At 45.8% G+C, this 21,135-nt stretch overlaps 1 protein-coding gene across 1 annotated transcript in view; it reads left to right on the top strand.

The window, feature by feature from the left end:
* LOC146857316 (RH-like protein IC) overlaps nucleotides 1–21,135 on the top strand; it is a 382,142-nt gene that overhangs the window by 270,947 nt on the left and 90,060 nt on the right. The window contains exon 7 of the mRNA XM_085647814.1: nucleotides 6,837–6,970. Within this exon, the coding sequence (XP_085503940.1) occupies nucleotides 6,837–6,970 (134 nt within the window). The remainder of the gene's footprint in view (nucleotides 1–6,836; nucleotides 6,971–21,135) is intronic.

The following is a 21,135-nucleotide window of genomic DNA, read 5'->3' on the forward strand; positions in this document are numbered from 1 at the left end:
CTTTATCTTGAGGGCAGAATCAGCCCTCATTAAACTTACAGAACGCAGGCTCTCTCTTGAACTCCACCTCTCACAAGGCAGACTCTCCCTAACCCCCGCAACCTCTGATTCGCAAATGGACCTAAATCAGGAGGAGGCTTCCATATTCCGGCTGAGCCAGTCTCCATTCATTGCTCCAGCTGTGGTGAGAGACTCGGTCTCTTGCTCATCTCTGGAACAAGAACCAAGTCCTGTTAAATCCAAAACCACAACAAGAGGGCAGAAGGCAAAGCTCAAGTTAACTGGTACCATCAATCCGCCGACTGTAAAAGGGAAGAAGCGGGGCTTAACCAATCTAAACAAATCCGCCCAGGGCACATCGGGGAGGAAGACAATAGATGCGCCCACCACGAATATTGTAGAGAGGGTCTCCCTATTCAGATGAACCAGATATTGTCGAGCCAACCCATCGATAGCACACAGGAGGTAAGCTTTTGGGGCAGGTTGGAAACTATGATGTCCACTTTACTAGATCCAATCTTTCAAAAAATTGGTTCAGTAGAAGACAGGTTGCTAAAATTAGAAGGGTTGATGGGCCGCAACACGCCGGACACAGTTTTAGTTAGCACAAACACTAGTAAAGACCCCATTCCCACTGGGGGTAATGGAGTAGGGGTAGGCTCAGTGGAGAGGCCTGCAGTGAATAGTGAGTTGGGAGACAAGAGTAGCTCCAGAACCAATAGAACTGACAGGGTAGATATCCCAGAAATTTCATGCAAGTCTCCCCCTAGAGCAGGATCATCTGTGGCTCAAAAGGCAAGGAGGCCAGAGGAAAGGGACACACAGCTAATAAGTCTCCCTGTTATTGACCTTCCACCTGAATCTACCCCATACGTAGTGGTTCTGGAGAGTGTTCCTTCCCTCCCTAAAGGAGTTAAAGAAGATTATGGGCAGTTGTTAAACAAAGTTACTCACTGGTTTAATCATAACACTCCCCTAGGGGTTGGGCTGATTAGAAATATCCTTATGGCTCACAGGGTCAGCTGGATAGGGAGTACACGCAAAATGGGCTCTGGCGATAGCATGATTATAAATTTTGATAACCCTTATACTGCTGGCCGTATCTTAACTGGGGATTACGGCCGCTTGCCCTTACAGGGATCGGGCATTAGGGCTTTACCTTTGGGTTACTTCTACAAGCCAGGTCCGCCCAGGGTCATGATTGAAAATGTCCCCAGAGTATTCCTCGGAGGTGGGTGGTCAGATAGACCAGCATCTAGGCAACAGCCAATTCCCAGGGTTCACCCACCCTTGGAATTGGACCGGCAGATTGGTACTGACCTTTTTATGACATCTAACAACCGATTTGCTGTTTTAACTGGTCTGGAGGATTGTGATTGACTAACCCCTGAGCTGGACCTGGTGGTTCCCTCTGAGTCCCCAGTGGAGGTGGCTTCAAGGCCTTTAGATGTTAGACCTAACAACCTCTTATCTTGGAATATTGCTGGATTGGCAAATAAGCTTCATGACCCTCTGTGGGTACAATACGTAAGTCCGTTTTCGGTAATTAGCCTTCAGGAAATCTGGTCAGTTGACTGTGACCTGTTTCTGGAAGGCGACATGGCTTTTTTTGGTCCCGACCACTCCATCGGTGAGTGGTAGACCAAAGGGTGGTCTAGTTGTATACATCTCGATAGCTGTTGACTGTAAGACTCAGGTATTGCCAACCACCCATACCGGAATTTTGGCTCTGATAGTAAAAAGGGGAGAAACCAGATGGGGGATTAGCCTGTAACATCACTACCCTGGGGATGTTCATAAGAAAATCACTGGGATCTTGTTTGACATAACCGCCTGGTTACTGGGGACTTTAATATATACCCTTGTGGTAACCCAACATTGTCTTGTACCTCTGACCTGGGCTGCCCGCTTATGAGGGGTTTTCACTTTGAACACCAGATCCAGGGGGAACTACTGAACAATATGGTGAATGATTTGGAGGCTTTAATGTCTTTAACTGACCCACACTCTAAGTTTTCTGTGCCAACCTCTAAAGGGCATGGTAGGGGGTGATTTATCGACTTTATCCTAATTTCCTCCTCATTGCAATTCTCTTTCCATGGCTTTGATATTGTGGAGAGCGAATTCAGTGATCATAACCCATTAACAGTTCACATAACGGGCCCACTATTAGCCAAGACAGGGGTTGTTTTATCCAGGGGACCCTTGAGAGCGATGGATGGCAAGCGTAGATTAAAGTGGTCTCAGGTGTCCCCTGCCAAATTTTATAATGAAGTAAAAACATCCTGCGCCCATGAATTATTATTGTGCACTGTGGAGGGTGCCCCCTCTAGTCTGGTTCTCTGTGCTTATGAATCGTTGGTGCGAAAAGTTGGTGAAATTTTAATCGTCCCAGCTAACAGAAATGTTGCACATGGTCCCAGATGGTTCGACTCCCACTGCTCCAAAGCAGCAAAAAGGCTGAGGGGAGCTCTATCAGCCAAACCAAGAATCCAGTACGAGGTATGTGCTTGTCGAAAGGATTATAAGCCAGCACTGGCCAAGCGAAAGGGTAGTTTGAAGGAGGAAGCTTGGAGGGAGCTGATCGATTCTAGCACTCCCAAGTCCAGCTCGAAGTTCTGGAGCATAGTGAATAGGCCCCTTTTTGACCAGGAAGGGGGGGGGACCCTAGATTCACACATTACAGAGGAGGAGTGGGTAGTTTATTTTAAATCTATGTTTGATTGCCTTCAGGTGCCTAACCCTAAAAAAAGCGGGGCTACTAAGGATCTGGTATTAACCTTTGGTAGTGGGGAGATCGTGGATGGCATCACAGGTCTATCCAACAATAAAGCACCAGGGCCAGACGGGATCCCCCCAGACTTATTCAAGGCAGACCCTCCTTTCTGGGCACCAATACTGGAAAAAGTTTTTAATGCAGCAGCAAAGAGTGGTTGCCCGAAGTCTTGGGCATCTTCAACCATAGTCCCTGTTTTTAAGGGTAACAGAAATAGTACCCATTGTTATAGACCGATTTCGCTTATTGACTCTGTGGTTAAAGTGATAGGTCGTATTCTCCTAAAGAGACTATCAACTTGGGCAGACGAGCATAAGATCATGTCGGATGTCCAGTATGGGTTCCGGCCGGGACGCTGTACTATTGCTCAGTGTCTTAATCTATCAATAATACTGAGCAAGTATACGGTTGCTCGTACCGGATCTATTCACCTTGCCTTCATGAACTTGTCATCTGCGTTTGACTTTGTAAACAGGGACAAGCTGTGGCAGTCCATGAGGGCAATGGGGGTGGAGAGCGGCATCGTTAACTTTCTTAAGGACCTGCATATTTCCACCAAAGCTAATGTTAGGTTCTCACAGGATCTACAGGTCTCCAGGGACTTTGAGATGAACAGTGGAGTCCGGCAGAGATGCATCCTGGCACCTTTTTTATTTAACTTTTATATAAATGAATTGGATAGTGTACTAAGGGCAACAGGTGTTGATTTTCCCTGTATAGGACGGCGGGGCATTCCAGTCCTGCTTTATGCGGACGACACCGTCCTAATATCTCGGACTGAACGGGGTTTACAATCCCTTTTGACCGCATTCTCGAGTTTCATGCCAGAACGGGACCTGGCCATTAATAACTCGAAGTCCTACCTCATGAAAGTTGGGCAACAAACGAAAAAGAGCTTCCAGTTTAGTGTTGGCGCTGCTAAGATCCCCCGTACAAATGTATTTTCCTATTTAGGGGTTTTATTTGATGATCATTTTATGTGGGGCCCCCTAATCCAGAAGAAAAAAGGGGACCTGGCTCGGGCTAATGCAGCAATTTTTAACTTTGCTTCCAAAATAGGGAAGAGACCGATGGGAGCAATGCTGCAAGTGTACCAAGCTAAAAGCTTGGCCATAGCTACCTATGGTGGTGAAATGTGGGGTTAAATTGCTGCAGATCCCCTCCAGGTAGTGGAAAATGATTTTTTGAAACGCTTATTATGTGTTCCACGTGGAACATCTAATTTAGCGGTCCACAAAGAATTGGGGGTCTCCTACCTAAGTAATGCTCTTGCCCTGCGTCCGTTGATTTTCTGGTTAAAGTGTTGGCTGAATGAAGATCTAACCCTCACCCATCTGATTTTAAGAGAATGTATGACCCTAGATAACTCGGCTCGTATCCCCTGGTTTAAATACATCAAAAGTGAGATTGAATGGATTGGGCGGGGAGACTTATTTTACAATCCTGATGCTATTACCAGAAAGGATGTAGAACTAACCAAGACTGCCTTTCTGAATCGAAGGAAAGTAGACCGAGAAGCTGTGGAGGTTCAGAAACCGAGTGTCCGATTGCATCTAACGCTTAAATCAGGGGTACTCACAAACTTTCTCTCGGGGGCCAAATTTACAGTGTGGTTTGTGGCAGAGGGCCGCACCGGTGGGGGCGGGGTCAGTGGGGGAGGGGGCGGGGCTAGAGCAAAAAAAAAACTGTGACCTTGAGGTTGAACACAGGCCCCTGCAGCAGACACCTTCGCAATGCAATAGGTCTCGCATTTACGAGAGTTTAAGCTATTGGCACTGTAAACGACAATGCCTTTTATTTCTGTTTTAAAAACTAAAACAAAAATAAAAGGCTTTGTTATTTGCAATGTCAATAGCTCAAACTTGCGTAAATGCGAGACCTATTGCCTTGCAAATGCTTGTTATATCATATCTCCTCCCAAAACCTTCCTCAGCCCATCCCAATTGTGTTTCTCCATCTTCCGCTCTCCTTATCCTCTTCTTTCCCTCTCCTTTCCCCTCTCCCTTTCTCCACCATCTTACCTCTCACGCCACTCTCTTTCTGCTAGCTATGCATTTTCTTCTTCTTTTCATGCCTTAACTGTGTGTTTCTGCTTTCCCTGTTTCATGACACTGACCCTTGCCAGGTTCATGTCCATCCTGTGCCCCCAGGATTCAGAGTCCATGCATGTGCAGCTTATCACCCAGAAGCATCGTTCTTTAATTCAGGGGTGGAGCTTCCATTTGTGCAGCAGGTTCAGCCACACCAGCTTCAAAGGTCGGCGGAACCATGAATATTGCTGTATTTTACAGTTCAAACAGAGAACATAGGGGGCCGACCGCCTTCCTTGCAATAGGGGTCATGATACACTGGCTATGACACTTCTTTAATGACCACAATCCGAGCATTACAGACTCCCTCATCCTAGCGCCCCTCCTCCTTCAGTAGGTAGTGTCACTTTTAGGTACACAGGAATCTGCAGACTGGCAGCACCTGGCAGGGGCTGCATGCACGGGCCTCACAGCCAGGCACATATCTCAGCGCATTACTTGGGCTGTTCGCACACATCTCAGTCAGGCACAGATATCAGCGCGTTGCTGGGGCTGTGTGCACACATCTCACAGGCAGGCACGGATGCCACCGCATGGCTGGGGCTGCATACACGGGCTTCACAGCCAGGCACAGATTTCACCGCATGGCTGGGCTGCATACACATGCCTCAGAGTCAGGAACATATCTCAGCGCATTGCTGGATGTGTGCACACATCTCACAGCCAGGCACAGATCTCAAAGCATAGGTGGGACTGTGTGCACACAACTCACGGTCAGGCACAGTTCGCAGAATCTGGTAAGGGCGTGTAGTGTACATAAATCTAACAGTCTGATAGGGACTGGCGACATACATCTCACAGCCAGTCACAGATCTCAGGGCTTGCATGCTGTGTACATAGATTTCACATTTTGGAAGGGGTTGTGTGCACACACCTACAGATCTCACATACTGGCAGAGGCAGCGTGCCCAGATCCCAAAGCCAGGGAGGGGCTGGTGCCCATGTGAGTCTGACAATCGCTGTGTGATAGTCGGTCTCAGATATCACAGCACTTCTACGGCGCGCGCTGAGTCAGCTTCCCTGGAATCCAAACCGCCGCCGCGCCCAAGTACTTCACAGGTCTTTTAAAGGCCAAGTCACTTGTTAATGAGGCTTTGTTGTATTTCATCTCTTCTTAGCGCCCCTGCATCTCCACTCATTCAGAGGGGAGATGCAGGGGCGCTAAGAAGAGGTGAAATACAACAAAGCCTCATTAACAAGTGACTTGGCTTTTAAAAGAATCGCCCGCCCGGTCCGCGCTGCTGCAACTGGCGGTGGTTGCACAGGTACGATGTCTGCAAGGTCCGCGGGCCGCCAGGGAAGGCTTGACGGGCCGCCAGCGGCCCGCGGGCCGTACTATGAGTACCCATGGCTTAAATCAACGTCATTGACGGAACCTTATCTTATGGGGCCACTGTCTACACACGAGAAATTCCTTTTAACCAGGTTTCGGATGAATTTATTTCATCTTTTGCTAGCTAGACCTAAGGGGGTTAACAGAGGCCAAGTGTTAGCTACCTGCGGCTGCGACGGAAAGTCTCTGCAGGATTTGCTGCACTTTGTGTTTTTTTGTAAACTGTATGAATTTCCTCGCAGGCTTTTTTTGTTCCTATTTTAAAAAAGATGAATTTTAGACAAGTCGGACCAGCTCTTGTGTATCTCCAATTGTTGAAGGATGATTGTATTTTCTTTATAGTAGGTTTTTAAACGCATCAGTGAAATCGAGGATTTGTATGGATTTGTAAATTCTGTATGTCAAGATGTGTTTTTAGCAAGATCTATTTGCGGTTCTGGACCTTTTCTTTTAAATTCTGTATTGATGTACAAATTGTTTTATGTATTGTATCTGTGTAACTTTTATGGTTTTCCAAACAAAAACCGAAAAAAGTTTATTGAATGAATGGACTTGTCACTGAATATTACCTGTTTTGTTGAATTGTACTGTGTTGAAGAAATCATTAAATGTACCTGTAACAACTGTTCTTTTTTAGACGTGCCTGAATTCAGTGTTTCAGGTTCATGACACATGTGGAGTTCACGCTACGTTTGGTTTACCTGGGCTTCTCGGAGGAATCGCCCATGTCATCCTTCTTCTAACTACTCACTGGTCCGGTGATTTCACGGCGTAGGTTTGATTACCTTTTTTTATAAAACCTTTTGTTGAAAGCTCTAGGTGTATTTGTATTCCATCAGCTTAGTCTTTGAGTGCCTAGATATTCTGTTTGGATGGGATTATTTTGGAGTAAGTGTATAAAATTAATCATATTGAAGAGGCTATGAACTGTGCCCTGTATTTTGTTGGTATCTTTACAAAACTGTGCTGTGTATTTTGGCAGTATTATTCCAGCATAGGCAGAGCAAGTATTTCCCCTCTCAAAACATCACCACATACAAAGGAAATAGCGCTTCCATTTGTGACAGTGAGCGCATCTGGGGCACTTAAACTACCTGTTTCCTCAACAAGGTTGACTAGTTTAAGCCAGGTTAAATGAACATTTGTGGGACAGTAGGTGTCGCTGTTGCTTTTGTTGCATATTTATATAGCGCGAACTCGACCCGAAGGAATTGGAGCGCTTTACATGAACACCGTATTTACAGTACACATTCAGGCAAGGGGAGATTAAGTGATTTTCCCATAATCACAGGATGTGGACGCGACCTCGAAGCTCGAACTCTGGTTTCCAGCACCAAAGTCGGCAGTTTAAGCCGACGGACCACATCCCCTTCCCTGTTGTGGCTCTGCCCACCATGAATATAATGCAGGGGGGAGGGGGGTGTTGAACGTGTTATACCATCCACGAAACTATAAATCAGAAATTGTGGCACTGGACATTAGATCTCCCTCATTCTTTTCATGGAATAATTCAAACCTTCTGTCAGTGAAATATACATTAAAATATACCACAGTGGTGAATCGCAACAAGTATTCGGTCGGAGATTCTAAAGTAGGGGCCAAAAGCCCTTCCGTGGGAGGTAACAATGTAACATACATTAGCAATGCCCTGTAATGGCTCAGATGTGGTGAACTGGATTTCTCTCAACAGGGCTCTGCTAAAGAAGGTCTCTTTTCAAAAGAATTTGCTGATCAGGATGAACGCAATCAGTCAATCAATCAGGCATTTGTAGAGCACACCCGTGAGGGTCTCAAGGCGCTAAGGGGTGGGGTTTAAGTGAACTGTGAACCAAAGGACTCAAACTGAAACCAAGACCCCTCTCGCCGATCCGTTCATTACCCACCCCTTTTTAGAACATTTCTCTGCAGACCTCTGGCTCTGGCCCATTCTCTGGCGCTCACTCGGCCATCTTCCAGGACACCAGGAGGCCCAACCGAACGCAGGCCTACCTCCCCTTCCGACCTCCGGAAGCCCTTGGGAACATCACTCAGAAACCAGTCCTCCACTTAGTCGTGCTCAGTCGTCCTAAGCTCTTGCTGCTTGCTACCGCGCTACCCTTCCCAAGCATCTGCTCAGTCTCTGTGCAGTCATTTATTAAGAATAGCAAACAAAACATTACATACGTTTAAGAATACATTGCAAGCTGAAAGTAATTGCTGGTGTTTGTTCTAAGTGACCAAAAAACAATACAGTTCTGAAAGAGGGGGTCTAAGGGAATATTTAATGACCACAACAGGATTTATTCCCCATAGCAAATATCGATACACAGTACGAAATCCTGAGGTCAATGAACAAAGTGTTGTGAAAAAAGTTTATACAAGCACTGTTACCATAGAGTCAATTTATCAGCTCTAGACCTATGACTATACCTCACAGTATATAACTATGGGCATATCCCTTTACAGGACGAATTCCCTCACTCACCAGAGGTGACATGCTTCATCATTTGGGAATCATGTTCTAAGTGTTCATGAATCACATATGTAGTATTATGTTATGTAAATGACATTCTCTTATTAAACACAACATGTATTTACATACTTATTTATCAAATGAAAAAAACATTTTGGAGCATGATTCACAAATAGAATCTTAACTCTGCACCTGTAGAAGTAATCATGTGCGCAGATTCATGATTTTTCCTAATTCACAAACATTCCCGGTAGTGCGCCTGGAAAACTGCATCATTCGAAGCTTTTCAAGGCATGCTATGGGGAATGTCCTGTAATTGGGTCTGCTTTCAACTTACGGCCCCATCAGCGCCGGGGATGCTTGTCTTCACCTTGGAGATGCCCAGTAGGGACCATCTCACAGGGAAAGCCAGGATGGGTTCCCCAGCGGTTTACAGCGCCGGGACGCCCCGTTGCTGGGGCAGCTGTGTGCTTTACAAGTCTACAACATTTACATTTGATAGCATAGCTCTGGCCAGACCTTATCAATTGAAAAGCAGCTTTCAGAAGTACAGCTGAGAGAGGGCCTTAGACCCGCCCACATTTGGTTTACCTTTATTACAGCATTTTGTTGGGCAGAAGTAAATGCAGGATTGGGTTGGTTATGGTGTTGAGCAGATGATAAAGGCTGAATGGCTGATCTCTCTATTATGAAAAGGTAAAAATAAAGCCAGAAGAACTGGTTTGTTTACTGTGAAAATCATATGTTAAAGTCAATAGGCTTTTAAAGATGGATTGTCATTACTCCGTATTGAAGCATGCAGAGAGGTATATTGTTGCACAGCATTTCATAGATGACAGCAGTAGGCCAATGTTTCGGTGCTAGTCCACCCTGCGATGAACTGTGGGGATGGGAGGTGTGCACTGTGATCATCCTTGTTAGGCTTTTCCAACTGTAATTTTATGCCTGTACACCTGGTGGTTTCTTTTTGGGAAAGCTACAGCTTGATACTGTAGGCCTGAGTTGGTTATGGTGACAAGTAAATTAAAATGTTATAGGCCTGATTAGTTCACTGGTACACGTTATGTCCAGTGCCACATGTGTAATCTGTTTATTATACAAAGGTTTGACAAATGCAGCAGATCTTGTTTTTTATTGTGAAAAGCATTTGTTAAAGTCAATATGCCTTTAATTGTGGCTTGTTATCATGCTGTACTACAGGCTGCAGGCAGGTATTTTGTTACAAGAAGTTGCACAGATTACCATCGTAGGCAAGGGTTTCGGTGTTGGTGACCCTTTCTAAAATAAATCTGCATGTTGAAGCTATTCACTGGTTTAGTCCTCGTTAGGTCCTTTTGAGAGGGGTCGCGTATTATTTTGCTAAATGTAATTTGGTACTTATTTGTAATTTTATAACTGTAATCATGATAGTTGCCAGTTTATGCACCCTTCAGTAAGCCTGTGCTAGGAATAGCGTGAACCCAGTAATAAAGGGGATAGGCCTTATTGTTTCACTAGACCAGTTATGCCAGATTGCATATGTTTGATCTTTCTGGCAAGTAGCCCTTCAAGAGTAGATTGTTATTACACCGTGCTAAAGCCTGTAGACAAGTATTTTGTTATACGGCATTTCACAGATTACCGTGGTAGGTAAAGATTTTGGTGTTGGTGATCCACTTCAGTAGTCCCTTTGGATACATTGTTTTCCAGAGCTGTACAAACACCTGGTAGATACCAAGGTCACTGACCCCATGGAGCTTGCCAAGGAAGTACCGCTGGCTCACCACTGGGGTCCACAAGAAGGTATCTGGGGTATGAAGAGGTGGAGAGAAAAATAAAAGTAAAGAGTTCTCAAAAGGCCCCCAACGCAGTTCTCCGGGGAAGAATTCCGAGTCCCAATCGGACCAGAAAAAGTGTGGTTTTACTGAGAAGAAATCCTCAGGATGTATTTTCCCTAAGCGCTATAAGTGCTATAGGTACGGGCTCGTCAAGGGGGACTCGCACTGCCCAAAAGACACAAGCCCCCAGCCGTTGTGCAGACAACAGTGATGGCCAGTGTAGCACTTGGGGAAGAGGTTGCCCCAGTTAGTGTGATGCCGAGTGCAGAGGTTACCCTACTGTCCTGTGTGGCAGACGGTACCCATGGCTCACATGCCTAGTAGCACTAAAAAGTATGGGCAGTGGACCACTATCAATGGTCAAAGGGTGGAGGCTTTGAGGGACACAGGAGTCAGCACGACTATTGTCAGGTGTCATCTGGTGTCCTCAGAGCAGGTCATTCCCAACGTATTCCACCAGGCTATACTAGCTGACAACCATGAGATTAACTATCCTGTGGCTCGAGTCCCTTTAAATGAGGGTGGTTCCTTAGGGGTAGCTATGAGTCAACCCAAGACTGTGGATTGCTTGGTAATGACATGGAGCACACCATCTGGATAAAGGTGGAGCTCTGGTCTCAACTAGTAATGTTAGGGTTGCCTGAGTGGGTGTGTCTAACCACACTGTCCATGGCAGCACAACTAGGAAACCAAAGGAGCATGCTGTTCCTATGAGAGAAGGGATAGAAGAGAGATGGGAAGAGGGAAGTGTGTGTATACCAGGCGCTGGAAAGAGAGTGCGTACTAGCTCTGGGATACCTCCAATAAGGAGCAAGCGCCCTCACACACCCCGAGGGGTGTCATGCTCCATCATTGAGCAGCTCCTCATTGGGCAGGCGGTGCACTGCCCAACATGCCCCACAAGGGGGGTCTTTGCCGGAGTTATTTTCTGGTTGCGTTCATGAAGCTATGGGTGTTATGAGAGGGCTTCTGTGTGTCGTGAGTAGAGGTGGAGTGAAGTGAATGTGATCTAAAAATAGCTACAAGAGACACCAAAGGTAATTTTTATTCACTGGGTTCTTGTGCTATGCGTTAAAATATCAACTAGTGAGTCATGGACTAAAGGGGGATGAATTATAGCCGCATCAGTCTAAAGAAATGTGTAATGTGTGTGGATGCTCGCATCCGGCTTCCCGTGACAGCCAGATGCGGGTAGGTCCAGCGTGAACTAGAGACTTCAGTGAAGTTTCTTCAATCGCTAAATCAGCGATCATCCTCGCCAGTCACGGTTGGGGCAGATTAATTCCTCAAATAAGGTGCCTTTCTTCAAGAAGGTAGCCAATTATTTTTACCTTTTTCACTTATCACACACTTGGATTACTCTTTAAGTCCAGACTACAGGGGACGTAACTTTTTTGCAGTACCAAACAATAGTCATCCCTATAAGTAGTAGATGTAATTTAGGTCCTGATGAAATGCCTAGATCCTTTTGGACAGTATAGGGCATGAAATATGTCGACCAGCCACACACCATACACATTTCTTTAGACCGAAGCAGGTATCATTCTCCCCCCTTCAGTCCAGGACTCACTAGTCGATATTGTAACGCATAGCACAAGAACCCAGTGAATAAAATTACCTTTGGAGTCTCTTGTAGCTATTTTTAGACCACATTCACTTCACTTCACTTCTGCTCACGACACATATGCTCTCTCATAACATTCATAGCTTCACGACGGCAACGAGAAAAGAATCTGACAAAGAGCATGACAACCCTCGGGTGTGTGAGGGCCCTTGCTCCTTATTGGAGCTATCCGAGTGCTAGTACGCACTCTCTTTCCAGCACCTGGTATACACACACTTCCCTCATCCCATCTCTCTTCTCTCCCTTCTCTCATAGGAACAGCATACTCCTTTGGTTTGCATAATTGGTTGGGTCCTGTATGCTGGACCTTCCAAGCCCCTGTCCCTCCTTGTGATTTAAAAGGGCAAATAGGAAGTCGTAAGAGGACCTGGAGCCTGGAAAAATGGCCCAAGTACCTGCCCAAAAAAAAGGGCAGGGGATATGGGAAACCCTTTCCTAAGCTTCCATGGTCTGGGAGGAGGCTGAGCCTGTGGGTGATGCCCCAGAACCTAGTGGGGAGGACATTGATGCCCTGAAGGACCTACCTAAGCTGGCCATCTGGCAAGTGGAAGGGGGCCATCCCAGGGTGAAATTCTGCAAAGCTCAGAAAGAGTGCCCTACTCTTGAGGGCCTACGGCATCAGGCTGAAGACCAGGCAGCTGGCGACACCTCTGGTGAACTCCTGATTTACTGGAACAATGATGTCCTGTATAGCGAGCCCAAGGTTCCTGAGCCTGGAGCAATCCATGTTTTGGTGGTCCCCAAGTTCTACAGGGCCCTCCTTCTGGAAGTGGCTCATGATGTACCTCTGGCAGAACATTTCGGAGAAGACAAGACCTTTGCAATGCTTGTCACCCACTTCTATTGGCCCCGGCTGAGATTGACCTCAGATGCATTCAGCAGGTCTTGGCCTACCAACAGGGCAGTGGGAAGACAGGGGGAAAGAGAAAGGCTTCCCTGGTTCCCCTTTCTGTCATTGGCCCCCCCTTTTAGCGGGTGGGCATCAACATTGCGGGCCACTGGATCTCAAGATAGCCCTGGGCAAAATGTTTATACTGGTCTTGGTGGACCATGCCACCCAGTACCCAGAGGCAATACCTCTGAGGATAGTGACGGAACCCGCAGTGGCCAGGGCACTGATGGGTGCCTTTATCCGGGTGGATTTTCTCAAGAAGGTAATGTGTGAGCACCAATGTCATAACAGCATACATAATGTGCAGGCGGGATGGGTGTGGAGTGCCTTACAAGTTCTACACAACCTATCAACTCCAGACCCATGGGCTTGTTGAAAGGTTCAACAAGACCCTCAAAGGCATGATCATGGGAATGATCATGGGCCTGCCAGAGCCCTTGAGGAGGAAGTAGTGCATCCTGTTGTTTGCAGGGCCGGCTTTAGGGTGGTGTGACCAGTGCCACCACACCGGGTGCTGGCTTCCTGGGGGCACCGTATTTGAAAGTTTATTATGCTTTTGAAGCACCTGCTGCAGTGTTTTTTCCCCCCGGCAATTACCAGGCCTCACATAAATGTCAAGATAACATGTGTGATTAATTATCTTCCTGGAGAGAGATCAGCATTTTGTATAGTTGGGGTTTTGACTTCGGTGAAGTTAGTGCAGAGGGTTAATATGCCTGCTGCAAAGAACGTGCACCAAGTAGATTACAGAGTGTGTATGATGTAAACAGATCAGCAGGTTACTGCTTTCAAAAGAGGCATCATTTTGTTACTTGCAATTTATAACTTAAAGTACTAATATAGAATAGTGAGCTATTAACTTTCCTCCTAGAACTGCATACACACTGCAAAGTATACATTATTAGAACATTGATTAATGTTGCAAAAAGGGTTAATTTGGCTAGAAATCGATTATTATTAAAGAAAACTCCCAACTATGCTGTTTCTTTTTCGACTCTGAGTTTTTGCTTCTCCACACCAAGCACTCTTGAACTATACTGCCTACTAGTATGGATGACATGTGACTCCTACACTTTTAGTCCTTTGGCTTATGTAACATTTCCTATACACTGATTTACACACGTATGATTGATTGTCTCTGTGTAATGTGCATGTGATGCAAAGTGCTCGGACACCCTACACTGGTATGAGTGGCGCTATATAACGAATTCAATGCATCTGAGAGTGTGTGGTTATGGAGACTTGGTTACTGTTAAAGGGTGCTAGTGAGAGAATCTGTGGTGGAGGTGGTCATTGGGGGGGCGCCAACAAACATTGTCGCACAGGGCGCCACCAGCACTAAAGCCGGCCCTGGTTGTTTGCTTACAGGGAGATCACTCCAAAGGGAGTAGTGTTAAGTCCCTTTGAACTTCTGTACGACCACCCTCTCAGAGGGCCTCTCAGCTCTGTGAAGGAGGAGTGGGAACAAGCTCCCAAGAACCCCCCCCAAGATGAGTCAGCCACATGTTGACTCTTAGGGCTCATATTAAACACTTCTGGAAAAAGCCACAGAGAACCTGGAAGGTCTGGTAAGACCAAAAGGTCACTCTGGTTAAGTTTCAGCCTGGCTAAAAAGGGTGGGTGATTGAGTCAGTGGAATCCTGTCCCTTGAAGGATCGGTAGAGTAGGCCCTATGAGGTGAAGGAGCGCAAGGGAGAGGTGACCTACCTGGCAGAAATCAATACCCCCAGAAACTCCTTGAGGGTCCTGCACATCAACCGTCCAAAGCCCCACTCTAAGAGGTGCCAGGTAACCATGCTCCTGGTGATGAATGATGGAGTGGAAGAGGAAAGTGAACCTTTCCCTAGACCTCCTATCTTCCAAGTAGCAGGATGGGTCAGTGGGAGGAGTTGTCTTATTCCTTACCCTGACTCGAGGACAACTGAGGGAGTGTCGCCACTTGCTTGGGCAGTTCACCTTTCTTTTCTCACTTACCTTAGGGCGCACCACTCGGTGCACACACAACATTAACCCCCCCATGACAGCATGCCTGTCAAAAACAAAATATACAGGTTTTCTCATACATTGAGTATCAGCATTAAGGTTGAGGTATTCAAAATGTTGGAGTTAGGGGTGATTCAGCACTCCAGTAATCCCTGGTCTGGTCCTGTGTTTCTGGTACCCAACGCCATCCCACCAGGATCTACACCAGAACTCCGATCATTGTGTGGTTTATAGAGGGCTCAGCTCAGGCATTTAGACTGATGCTCACCCCTTCCCCGAGCTGATGAGCTCATTTACCTTTGAGGAACCACCAAGTTCCTGAGTACGTTTGACTTGACCTCAGGATACTGATATATTGCCTTAACTGAGAGGGCTAAGGAGAGTAGAGGTCTGCATTCTCCACCTAGAGGGCCACTTCCAGTTCCAGGTGATGCCCTTTGGATTAAAGAATGCCCCTACCACCTTCCTGAATTTGGTCAACCTGGTCCTGGAAGGAAGGGAGGCTGTCAGAGCTGCTTATCTAGACAGCATTGCAATCTTCAGCTCCAGCTGGGAATACCAACTGTTCTGACTCCAGGAAGTTCTTTAGGCCCTGCAGAAGACAGTTCTGACTATCAAGGCCATTAAGTGCCAGATAGGGATCTGTGGTTTACTTGGGCCACCAGGTCAGTGGGGGCAAGGGGCAGATCCTCTCGGCCAAAATTCAGACCACCCTGACTTGTGAAGCCCTCAAGACCTAGACTGAGGTGAAAGCCTTCTTAGGCCTTACTAGTTATTACTGGAGATTTGTCAAGGGATATAGCACCATTGTTACCGACTTGACAGAGCTGACTTCTAAGAAGCAGCCAAAGAATTTGGTGTGGACGGAGGCATGCCAGAATGCTTTTGGTGCCTTGGAGGAGACCATGTGCACAACACCAGTGCTCAGGCCCCTGACGTCTATAGGGAATTCATTGTCCAGGCAGATGCCTCAGCATGGCATACGGGTTGTGCTGTCATAGCTGAACAATGCGAGCCTAGACCAACAAGTAGCCTTCATCAGTAGGAGGTTACTTTCTAGGGAACATAGGTGGACTGCAATTTAAAGGGACACCTTTACAGTGGTCTGGGAACTGTATAAGTTGAGACCATACTTTTTTGGAGCTCACTTGCAGGTTCACACAGACCACAGACCCCTCAGATGTTTAATGTAAATGAGGGGTGATAATCCCAAATTGTTGTGGTGGTCCATCTCCTTTGAGGGAATGGACTTTAAAATGAAACATCACCCTAGGACTGACCGGGCCAATGCTGATGGGTTTTCCTAATTCTTCCCCCTTAGTAATGAAAACCCCCATGAGGGTGCGTAGCAATTCCTGCTTTCAGCTGCAGGGATACATGTTAGAACTAAGCTTTTTGCCTTCAGGCTCCTGTTTTGCTACATTCCTTTTGTTGGCTTTAGAACTCTGTGCACTTTACCACTGCTAACCAGTGCCAAAGTGCTTTTGCTCTCTATATCAATTATGGTAAAAGTGGCCTACACTTAATTGGCACATTTAATTTACTTGTAAGTCCCGAGTAAATGGTATTACATGCTCCGGGGCCCTGGAAAGTAAATACTACTAGTGGGCCTGCAGCACTCATTGTGTCATCCAAAGTAGCCTTTTAAACATGTCTTAGGCCTGTCACTGCAGCCTGTAGTGTAGTTTTAAACTGCTATTTCGACCTGGCAAAATAAACCATTTGCCAGGCCTAAACCTTCCTTTTTAGGTCGAGCCTAGCGCAGCGCGCATGCGCTACACTGCTCGACTTTTTGTAAGGGCTTTCAGAAATCTCACCTCACGGTCGCACACACTTGTGCGTGTGCTTTTTTTTTTCTCCCGTGCTATTGGCCTTTGCGTGCGTCTTTTTAACAAAGACAGCACGCAATTGACCAAAGGCTCTTTTTGTCCCACCTTTTTGTCCCCCATGTTCCCGCCCACGGCCTAATGCTTGCGGTTACGCGCAGCATCAGCAAATATTTCCAATTATCGTGCCCAGACGCGGGCGCGATAATTGGAAACATATGCTGCTGCTCGCAACCGTGCGCGCACACCAGCAGTCTCCACTCCGGAAATTAAACCATGCTGGGCCCGCCCTGCTCCGCGCCGCAGAGGTGACGGACACAAATCATCCTCGCGGCAAGTTAATGACATTCGCTGTTAACACATTTTTCTTGTTACTGAAATTGCAGGTATCGGCATAATTAGGATACAATTTAAACAACGTTTTGTTGAGGTATGTAACTATAAATCTGCGGGATTACGGGGATGCAATTGACATGGTTTGATACATTTAGGAGAATGATTAGCGAGGATCTGGCACGCGCCGCAGCACTGGAGCTTTTAATATATGGCACACTTCAAAAGGCACTGATTTATATAGCTTGCTATGCATGAAATGCTTGTGGTTACTTTAAACAGCTTTAATGGGTTGTAAAATATTCAACATTCGCAGAGCATACCCCTTCACACACGGTGGCCACCTAACTCTTAAAAACTGGAGGGAGGGTTGGACGGGTAAATAATACACTATCCCTGCCAACCGATGTGCTTGATAACTGGTAATCTACATGGATTGACAGGACTATCCGTCACCGTACTTTATAAACTCACTCCGCCTTCTGCACTGCTGGCCAATACCCTCCCCTTCCATCCTTGGACCCTACCACCTGCCGTAAATCCCGGGTGGCCCACCCCCCAAAAACCTATTGTCGTGCTAGCACCCCCCCAACTCTCCAGCAGTTCACGCAGCCACCAACCACCCTGCTGCTCTCCCTCCACACCATTGCACCTCACCGGTCACTCGCAGTCCCGTATCTCTCCCTCAGACCTCTCCAAAAGCTCTCACAGTCACCTGTCATCAGAGCTCTTCCTCTGTTCTCTCACTTGTGATTATCTACCCCAGCTCAAAGTTACCTCTTCTGCCAGTATTTCACTCACTTCACCTGTAAGAAAATGTCAGAGACTCAACCCCTCAGGACAATAATAGAATTTGACTCCCACCAAAGGCAATAGATATCACTTTCAAGACCTTATAAATCTTTAGACATGCAACACTTTAGATTACTGCACGTAAGAATATCTACCAGATAACTAATCACCTACAAAATACCAAAAGCGAGACCTATTGTCTATGCCAATGCTTGGTAATACTTATAATTCACCCCTATGGAAGGCCCTAATGATAATAGGGTAGGGTGTATTGTATTGTATTTTAAAATTTGGGCAAAAGCATCTAAAGTCATTTTTCACTTTTGTAAGGCTAACTCTCCCACTGAGTTACCTTATTTCACTGTGATAACTGTGGACTGGAAGCAGATAGAGACCTGCAGTTTAGACTCAAATTAATTTGTAATTTAAAATTCTCTTTAATGGTAAAGTCGGACTTTAAGTCACAATTCTGAAAATGCCACTTTCAGAATGTATTCAAAAAAGAGCACTCCTTTCGCGCTCCCACTGCTGCACTGCCAGACCTGGGAATCACTCCCACCATATATGTCCTTAAACCAGGTATTCCATTATAAACACTTTATGCCATATCAGTTTTGTCATCCAATATTCTAGTTATGCTCTCTTAATCTTCATCACAGCGGAGGCAGTGTAATTGAATCTGTAAACTTTATTAATTCTTCCAATACCAAATGCTCGCCATTCTAGGCTTTAAACAGAGGTACATCCAAATCAGGAGTCTCCAACCTTTTCTGTAGCGAGAGCTACTTCTGCTCAAGGACAGTCTTTCCGAGCTACTAGCGAATTTTTATAACTGTAAAATGGTGACTACACTATGACCACCCAAAGCAGGACTTTCAGTAGCTACCACCCAAGTATAACAAGTGTGGTTACCAGCAGAAATGCTGGGAAAAAGTTCTTCAATATTAAGTGCACCCCCGACTTATGAAGTAACATTCAAATCATGGCATGCCCTGTGGTACAAAGGATATAAGCACAGCAGTACGCCTCCCCAGCTCAGCTTGAATTATCATTCACCAGTTTCTGAAAATGCACGTTTTTCTATCTAATACCACTTTCCACTGTGGGCAAACAAACTCAATTTTCCAGAAGAAAAACCATTTTTAAAAACTAAAACTGCCTTAAAAATATCAGTTTTTAGGAAATGCACAGTCCTGAAACATCAGCTTGTCATTTTCATCTTGTACTCCCATATACAAATGCCTCATATGGACAGACTACTTTGAATTGCCAAGTATTAGTTCAATGCCATGGATGCTCACCATAGCACCACGGATGCCTGTAATATGCCAGTAATGCCCACCATTATACTAGGGCCAGAGCTGTGCCAAGGCTGGAAACCATACGGATCAGGAATGAGATCTTATATCAGTCATGACCATTAATATGCCAGGAATAGGTTCATATAGGCCAGTTATGCTCTTAGTATGTCAATGATAGCTGCCAGTATACCACAATTAGACCAAAAATACTAAAATAGTCAAAAATTACCATTATTATGCCATTGGCACTATTATGTCAGGAATGGACACAATTATGACAGAGATAACACTCTTATGATGGGGGCTAGCATATACACTTGGCGGTTCTTGGCACTAGGCATAGGTTCAGGAAGCAATAGTGTTTATTATGGGCACACAAATGTTGATGAATCTCTTAATTTTCTCTGGTCTGGATTATACCCTGTTCTCCTCGGGTCTCGGGCTGATCATGCATCCAACTGACACGTTTCACTCTGACTCCTACAGTCCCGCACTTTGGTGGGTCAGCACTGATTACTGCTCAGGCTACTGCTGCCATACTTCTTTGATGGTGCACTGTTCACACACCGAAAAAGAAGGAACTACTACATGGTCAATCACTTTGTGGCTTAGCTATATTGAGACTGGATACAGACTGTCATGTAGCAGGCCCTATAGGCCGACTCAGTGTGTATTTGAGTGTTAGTATGAGTTACTGCCATAAGTTTCCTGGCTGTCACTCTAAGGGTCTTGAGATGAGCAGTGCTGCCTTCTTTAATAGGCATCTACTCTCAGAATTTGATACTGGGCTTGACTTCATCTCCGAGAGCTACTTTGAAGGTACTGGCGAGCTACCAGTAGCTCCCAAGCTACTCGTTGGAGACCCCCTTGATCCAAATCAATCACAGTTCTAAGTCAGCAAGCTGTGTACATACCCAATGCATTTCGAGCCAACTTGGCTCTTCGTCAGGGGTTACTGAAACAAATACGATAGACAACTCAGTCACATTTTCATTGTAAACAATGTTTTAACTAGTGAAAGCAACATAAATTCCACAAAACTCATAACCACCTCCGTGTCCCCAACATATTATAAATTAAAAGTTGATACTTAAAATATGATACTTAAAATACTGATGATTTCAGCCCCATGTCCCTCCCCTGCTATACCCAAAACTATACATATCTGCAATGTGCTAAGAACTCATAATTCCCAACCCTGGTCTAACATGATTTTGACTGTTAAGTAATTAACCCACTTAATCCACGGACACTGTTTGCATGCACTAAAGTTTGTGAAGTTTGGATAACAATGAAAGGGAAGGAGTGCATGCTCATCAACCAACTACGCAGAAGAGCCTTTCTACTCCCCATCTCCTCTCATCACCTTCTGTGTGCCTTTACCTTGTTCCAACCCCTGGAAACCACTCAAGTTCTCAACATTGCTCTAAAAATAAAGGCATGCTATATGCCTTGCTCAGCTGCCTTCCTCAAATATCTCTTCTCCCCACTTGTAGACATACCTGACTTGTTCACTGCCTCAATCCTCTCTTCAAAAAAAGCACTGCCCAGTACAGCCTCCCCCACTTCCCTTTCTTCAGCAAAAACACAGAAACAGAAGTTACAATACATCTTCAAGAATACGTCAAACGTAACCACTTCCTCCATGATTATTACTCTGCATTCTATGAGCGGCAGTGATAGTGCAGTGGCCAGCATGAAGGAAGAGTGTCTCTTCTCCGTGGATGAGAATTAGAAAATCACCTTGATTCTTAATGACTCATCAGCAGGCTAAACCTGCTACACCAATTCGCCATGCAATACCCCTGGATAGTTGTGAGCACTGGGCTGGCATCTACGGCTCTGTGTTGTAATCAATTGTAGCCTTCTAGTCTGTGGACAGCCAAAAACCCAGGATCAGATCTGCTGAATCATCC

This window comes from Triturus cristatus, chromosome 3_2 (assembly GCF_964204655.1).
Source record: "Triturus cristatus chromosome 3_2, aTriCri1.1, whole genome shotgun sequence".
NCBI lineage: Eukaryota > Metazoa > Chordata > Amphibia > Caudata > Salamandridae > Triturus > Triturus cristatus.